This window comes from Bombina bombina, chromosome 2 (genome assembly GCF_027579735.1).
Source record: "Bombina bombina isolate aBomBom1 chromosome 2, aBomBom1.pri, whole genome shotgun sequence".
NCBI lineage: Eukaryota > Metazoa > Chordata > Amphibia > Anura > Bombinatoridae > Bombina > Bombina bombina.
In genome coordinates, this window is record NC_069500.1 from 358,217,794 (window position 1) to 358,226,009 (window position 8,216).

Below are 8,216 nucleotides of genomic sequence, written 5' to 3' on the forward strand. Positions count from 1 at the left end.
TTTACATATTGATTTCTTCAGTAGCCAAACTCCAAGCAGACTGTAAATTAAAAATGAACAAATATACATAAATACAAGTACAAAAAATGTGAGTAAAGGAAATATATTCCTTTATAACAAGATGGGTGGATTATTTATGTATGATTTGGTCCTTAAAGGGACAGTTTACCCCAAAATTTTCTTCCCTTTAATTTGTTACCAATGATCCATTTTACCTGCTGCACCGTCTTAAAGTAACCCCTTTACCCTTATTTTGGCATTTCAAACAGTGGTTTTAGCCTGTGGTGTCCCTGCCTATACTGAAAGTTTCTATATTTAAGTATAGGCTTTTGACCAGCTATGTAAATACAGCCAGCAGAAGAAATAACACTCCTAGTGGGGCGTAGAAGAGATAAGTAATAAAATGTTAATTTTCCTTTGTTCTCTCAAGTATTGGGCTTTGGTTTACGGACAGATAAGATATGGAAGCAGGTGTGTGTACTCAAAGTGGTAAAATAAAGAGATCTGATTTTACCTGCAAGCTCAACCCATTTTAACAGGCTGTGGTTTCAAAGCACAAAACCAGCTATTTCATATCTATAACATAATCGCGTTTGTAACGCTTCCTTCGCCGTGGTCAGTTACGCATACAGCCTGCAGCGTGAGACAGCTTCAGGAACTCCAGCTGTAACATAACAGCTGAGAGCTGAAGCTTCAGGCATCTGCCGCATATGGAGCCGGAGCGCGATCTGTGTTCCTCCTCCATATGAGGCCAGATGCCTGATCGTTACTGATGGTGACAGTGTGTGTGTGTGTCACTGTCTGTTACGATCTTCTGCTGGTAGCGCGGGTGGGCAGCTCAGCAGCGGAGGGGGGAGGGAGTGGAAGTGCCCTACTACAGAGAGAGAAAAAAAAACCAGGGAGGGATGGGGCAGCTACACAGGGAATGGGAGGGAGTGGGAGTGCCCTACTGCAGAGAGAGAAAAAAGACCAGGGAGGGATGGGGCAGCTACAAAGGGAATGGGAAGGGGTGCCCTACTACAGAGAAAAAAAGACAGGGAAAGGGCAGCTACACTACAGAAAAGGGGATTGGGTGTGGGGGGGATAAATGGCGATCCGCATGGGGGGTTGGACCACTACACAACAGAAAAAAAGGGGGGGTTTATAGGTACTGGCAGACAGCTGCCAGTACCTAAGATGGCGGCAATAGAGGGGGAGTTAGAGAGCTGTTTGAGGGGGGCAGCAATAGAGGGACAGAGGGAGAGTTATAGGGGCAGGGATATGGGCAGAGGGATAGGGACAGAAAAAGCAATATGAGGAAAAACACTTCAATGTCTCAATCCAAGCTACACCTTTAAAAAAATTACCTTTCCTCAAGTTGTAAATGAATAGCAAATTGAGATTTGATATATTGTGTTATTAAACACTATGTGAATAACCCATATATAAAAGGTATGTGTACAGAAAATAATAAAATTAGTATGTACCTTGTATTAAATGTGTGTTATAGTAAATCACATATACTAAGTAGGAAGATAAGTCACTTTACTAAAAAATATATAGATAAAAAAAATAAACACTTAAAGCTAATATTAACAAGTTAAAAAAATGAGCTAATAGACATTAGAAACATACACCGTGCAAGGTAAGATTTTCAACCATTAGAATCACACTGCAGTGTGTGATTGATAAGATAAAAAAAGTGGGTAAGGACCACATAAATGTAAAACAGGGTTGAACACCTCGTACTGCTATTCAGGCAATAGCTTGAAAAGTCTTGGAGGGAGGTGAAGACAGTCAGTGCCTTGGAAATCCTGAGTGGAAAGGAAACCGGCTCTATGCAAACTTGGCGAGCTTGGCGTGGCTCTATGCAAACCTGGATGGTTCCGGGTCACGTGACAGTGTTTGATGGGATAGGTTGGATGTCGGCGTTTCACAATCCTAGACATGGGATTGGTTAGATGTCAGTGTTTCACAATCCTAAACGTGGGATTGGTTAAATGTCAGCTTTTGGTTGGAAAGTGGAATCTTGGCTTCAAACAGACTACGTCTGTGTTTGTGTATGCCACTGCGAGATCCTGCCAGTCACTGGCAAGAATCTTGATAAAGGCCACTCAGACCGAAAAGAGTTCACTGACTTCTATGCATGGCAACTTTATACAGCACCCGCATTGGCATGCCCCCCTCTGTGGAGAAGATTAAGCTTAAGTGCCGTACCTTTTTGAGGCATTCCACTAACCCTGCATTTGAGTCCTCGGCACAGATCACATAAGAAAACAGTGACTGGCAGGATCTCGCAGTGGCATATTTTACAACAGAATCCAAGAGCCAAGATTCCACTCTCCGACCAAAAACAGACATTTAACCAATACCACGTTTTAGGACTCTGACATCCAACCTATCCCATCCCAACAAACATGTATTTAGTAGCTATAACAGAGACATAGTACAATGACTCTCACGACTGGGAAACGGTCATACCTGGTTACATCGTGTTTTAAATAAAAAATGGAGTAGGTGGGGCGGAGCCAGCCTTGAGCAGAGATGGCCGCATTGTGTTAGTGCTCAGAGTCATGGTCTGGGGTAAACAGCCTTACAGGAGCTAAACTTCATCATAATTACAACAACTATGATCCTTTGAGCAGTGGATCGTTTTGGGAATCAGACAGTAATTTGCATTTCTCTCTGTGCCGCCTGACCCTGACTCTCTCACTGTGGCCTACAAGTGTGGCGAATGAACACCGCGCAGACACATCCCCAGGAAGATTGTCGGAGAGCTCTCACATATGAATCCAATGTGAGTACCAGGCATGCCATTACAAGGCTCATATAAATTTCCTCATATAGTTTATACACCACATGCAGCCTGAGAACGACCAAATTTAACGACATATCATAACACGTTGCAACCCCCTCTTGACCGCTGCCATGAATTTTACAGGCCATACGGGTCATTAATACAAGATAAGTACAAGGCTTGCACTCATATACCTTGATAATCGGACAGATCTATTTCCAGTACGCCTGCAGTGAATCTTTACAAAGATTACGGCCTACACACATGGCGTTGATGCCATATTAGCCCTGTATAAAAATTTTAGCAGGCAGTTCTGCTGATAACTTCCCCTCTCAGGGCACTATTTATTTTGGTATAGCCAAACAGATCATCATGCAAGCTTATATATCAAAGGATGAGAATTGCTGCAGCATTTCTACCTCCCCCCCACCCCATTAACATCACAGATTGAGTTCTCACAGTAACCAGCCTATTAAAGGGGTAGTTGATTAAAAAAATTGAGTTAAAAGTCTGGAATAAAATTATTGAAAGATGCGGCAATAAACCTTTACCAGACAACTACCAGTCTACATCAAGCTCGAGTGGTCAATCTTGAGTTCGCACAACAGACCTACGCAACACCTCACTACTGTAGGCACGCAGCAAATAAATTCACTATTGCGTCACAAAGAGCAAAGACCCAAAAAACAAAGCTAATTTTCCCAAGATGTCTTCCAGAAGGGTGTCTAAACTGGATAAACCAACAAAAACAAATGCTTCATCTGGGGTTAAAATGGACATTTACTTTAAAGCAATTGAAGCATCAGTCTCTTCACCCCAATCAACAGCCTCTGCAGACCCAGAGGAAAATAACGCAGAGTCTTTAGCACAAATAACAGAAAGCCCTATCACAAGAGTGGACTTACTACTATTACCTTCAAAAGAAGATTTTAAATCTTTTATGGTTCAAGTGTGCCAGATTATAAAGGATCGCCTCATGGAGGTGAAGAGAGATGTAGCAGTCCTCGGCCAGAGAGTCTTACAAGTTGAGAACAGACAGAAGAATTAACTACAGAATCTAGCACAATGGTACAATTGAACAGCAAAATGCTACAATTCTCCATATTGCAGACCTAGATGGAAGATCTGGACAATAGAAATTGACGCCAGAATCTAAGAATCGGAGGAGCTCCTGAAACCATATCACCCTCTCAGATAAACACCTACCTTCAAAAGCTTTTTGACCACATACTAAAGACCAAGGAACCCACTCCTATCCTGTTAGACAGAGCTCTCAGACCGCAACCATTTTCAAGGAATCCCCCACGGGACATTATAATAAAATTCCATAAATACACCGATAAGGAAATATTATCAGCTTGAAGGAAACCTTATCCAAATATATGCTGATCTCAGTCAAACAACGCTTTTCAAAAGGAAGGAGGCTAGATATCTGACCCTACATTTTAAGGACCTTGGTATCCCCTACCGCTGGGGATTTCCTTTCTCCCTAAAAGTTGTTAAAGACAATAGAACCTACACTTATAGAGATTCAGAAGACATAGAGACCTTTTGCATAAATAAAGAGAGAAGCGCTCAACCTGGAAACGAACAATAGCATAATAGCTTGTTCTATGGCTAGTTACCAGCCAAGAAGCAGCCTCTTTTTGCTCAACATGTGCCTTTTACAGAGAAGAACTTTCCTGAAGCATATTAGTCTGATCCTGACTTAACAGTACAGTCCAGCCCCGAAATACCAGGCAATCTCTCTCTGAACGAGAGAAACTGCAAAACCTCAGAAACGTACGTTCCAGCCTATTGTGGGCCTCGTCAGTGAGGTGCAGCCATTATAGAACACCTGCTCTACTTAAAGCCTTCGTATAAGAGAGTAGAGAAAATTAAGGTACAAAAGTGGCCTATACTGTATATAAGGGAGTATGGTTCATTGGTTTGCACTTCAAACATCAGATATTGAGCATATTTTTTAGTTTTGGCAAGATCATATTTAGGCATAATCTACTAAACTCTCAATCTGTATGAAGGTGCTAATGTATTTAATACTTTTTGAAATGACTTTGTGTATGCTGTATGTTTTAATGCACAAACTGGATGTCATCTTCTTCTTGTAACTTTCTCCAACATAGGTGTGTCCGGTCCACGGCGTCATCCTTACTTGTGGGATATTCTCTTCCCCAACAGGAAATGGCAAAGAGCCCAGCAAAGCTGGTCACATGATCCCTCCTAGGCTCCGCCTACCCCAGTCATTCTCTTTGCCGTTGTACAGGCAACATCTCCACGGAGATGGCTTAGAGTTTTTTAGTGTTTAACTGTAGTTTTTATTATTCAATCAAGAGTTTGTTATTTTAAAATAGTGCTGGTATGTACTATTTACTCAGAAACAGAAAAGAGATGAAGATTTCTGTTTGTATGAGGAAAATGATTTTAGCAACCGTCACTAAAATCCATGGCTGTTCCACACAGGACTGTTGAGAGCAATTAACTTCAGTTGGGGGAACAGTGAGCAGTCTCTTGCTGCTTGAGGTATGACACATTCTAACAAGACGATGTAATGTAAGAAGTTTTCGCTGATAAGCGGAAGGGTCAGAAGGCCACTTCTACTATCCTTTTCCTCTGGTTAAGGAGTGTTATCCATTTAGTTTACGATCTCCATTAGCTTCTGTGGAGCAGATTTGCAAGGCGGCAACATGGTCCTCTCTGCATACTTTTTCCAAATTCTACAAATTTGATACTTTTGCCTCGGTGGAGGCATCTTTTGGGAGAAAGGTTCTTCAAGCAGTGGTGCCTTCTGGTCCACCTGCATTTTTCTCCCTCCCTTTTCATTCTGAGTCCCCTAGGTTGGGTATTGGTTCCCACTAATAATTGGAATGAAGTCGTGGACTCTCCATGCCATAGGAAAGAAAACAAATTTATGCTTACCTGATAAATTTTATTTATTTCCAGGCATGGAGAGTCCACAGTTATATACACAGAGGTACCACACTAAATGGTCTCTGTGCTCCCTGTATCACACAGGCAGTGTATATACACATGACATTGTATTAGTTGGGGAAACGTTACCAGGATGGATCTAGTGACCCACACACTCTGAGGCTCAGGTCAGTTCATGTTTTAAAAGGTAATGGAGGAGATGCTTAGCAGAACGGCAAGATCACTAGCAAATGTAGAAATGTACTGTTTACAGCATACCACTCTCCTTTACAAACACACTAGAGCATGGTCAATGTTGGCAAATGGTGGGCATGCCTAGTTAAGTTTAATGAAGATACAAACTTATTTTATCTTAATAATGGCATATTTGTTTAGATAAAACATAAAATACCAGACGTTTCAGTAATGTATTCATGGATGCACATAGCTTTGGCTCTAGAAGGGCTTAATTTAGGCTTTTTGATTCTGTTAGGCCCATTGCTTACTTCTGCTATTGTTTTTTTTTTCCCCTTTCAACTTCTGAAATTTCTAGAATTACATTTTAAAAAAAACAGCATTAAAACATTAGTGTTCTAATTTCCCTATTGTATTTCGGTAATTCAAATTATATATTTATGTGCAGTAAACGGTTTTAAATGCCTTTTTAAAAAGTCATTTCCTTTTTGTTTTTAATATTCAGAGACCTTACCTAGTCTAAAAATTTCCTGCACTATTCTTTTTATAATGTAGCACGTGTGTGTTTTGTCTTACATGTAGAAGTTTACAAACTGCTGATACCACATTTATTGCATAACATTTTTTTTTTCTTTTTACAGTTGAAGAATGCATCGTACAGTTCCTCAGATGTTTCCGCGACTGAAAAATCTTTCTCTCTATGTCTTATCATTATCGTTATTTGCACTTGTTATATACCTGCACAAAGAAACCAAGAATACTAGGACTCTAGCTCCAATTCAGAAACAGATCCAAAAGCAAGAAATTCATTTCTGGGCTCCCCGCTTGATAAGGAAGGTCCAGTGTCATCCACAAAACTTGACACTGAATATTACGCAGTCTCTTCCTGAGCCTCATCAATTGTTCTTAATGTATAAACACTGCAAGAACTTTTCCACACTTCTGATGCCAAGTGCATGTGAGAGGGACACTTTTTTGTTACTGGCCATAAAGTCATTGCCTATAAATATAGACAGACGTATTGCTATTCGAAATACCTGGGGAAAACAGCAGGACATTCAGGGCAAGAAAATAAAATTGGTATTCTTACTAGGAAAGAGTGAAACCAAGTATCCAGTAAAATCCCTTCATCAGCTACTTTCCTATGAAAGCAATGAATTTGAAGACCTAATACAGTGGGATTTTGTAGACAATTTTTTTAACCTAACGCTAAAAGAGATCCATTTTCTGAGGTGGTTCAGAAAAGAATGTCAAGATGCCAAGTTTGTTTTAAAAGGAGATGATGATGTCTTTATTAATACATATAACATAATTGAGTTCCTTGATGGGAGGGATCCAGAAGAGGAAATTTTTACTGGGGATGTGATCATAAACGCCATGCCTATAAGGAACACCAAAGTAAAATATTTCATCCCACATTCTATGTACAGTCAAAAGCACTACCCTAAATATGCTGGGGGAGGTGGTTACTTGATGTCTAGAAGGACTACCCAAAATCTTCTCATTAATGCTGAAATGACGGACCTCTTTCCCATTGATGATGTATTTGTGGGTATGTGCCTTGTGAAGATGAATGTTACCCCACAGTACCATCCAGGCTTTAAAACGTTTGGGATTCAAAGACCTTTTAACTCATTTGATCCATGTTTATACAAAGGGTTAATGGTTGTGCACAAGTTAAACCCTACAGAGATGTGGATCATGTGGACCTTAGTAAAAGATGGAGACATTCGTTGTGCAAAGTCCGGACTTTAGTATTTTGTAATTTGAAAAAATGTGGAATGAAAAATGTATTTATTAAAATTTGTTAAATCATACAAAGTTTGTAGAGTTTGTTTCTAATATAAAGTGATTAAACCCTAAAATGTTACTGTGCATCACTAATGCTGAAGTTGTGAATTCTGGGACAAACCGTATTTACTATAAATCCGTAAAAAAGGATCTAAATAATTTGGCTGGTTTTGTTGTGGAAATTACTCTTAATTAATCTTCTATGCATGCGTAATTATAAAACCTTTATGGCAATACATATTGCCCAGTAAAGAGGTATTTTTAAAGGGACAGTAAACACCTTATACTTAAAGGGACAGTCTGCACCAGAATTTTTATTGATTTAAAAGATAGATAATCCCTTTATTACCCATTCCCCAGTTTTGCATAACCAACACAGTTATATTTAATATACTTTTAACCTCTGTGATTATCTTGTATCTAAGCCTCTGCAAACTGCAGCTTTATTTCAGTTCTTTTGACAGCCTTGCAGTTTAGCCAATCAGTGCCTGCTCCCAGATAACTTCACATGCACGAGCACAGTGTTATCTATATGAAATACATTAAC

The 8,216-nt window shown here is 39.9% G+C and overlaps 1 protein-coding gene across 1 annotated transcript; it reads left to right on the plus strand.

Moving 5' to 3' along the window:
• The first annotated feature begins 6,547 nt into the window (after nt 1-6,547).
• On the plus strand, nt 6,548-7,633 carry B3GNT4 (UDP-GlcNAc:betaGal beta-1,3-N-acetylglucosaminyltransferase 4). Its single transcript, XM_053700505.1, has one exon. It carries the CDS (start codon nt 6,548-6,550, stop codon nt 7,631-7,633), a length of 1,086 nt encoding a protein of 361 aa, XP_053556480.1.
• Nucleotides 7,634-8,216: the final 583 nt, after the last annotated feature.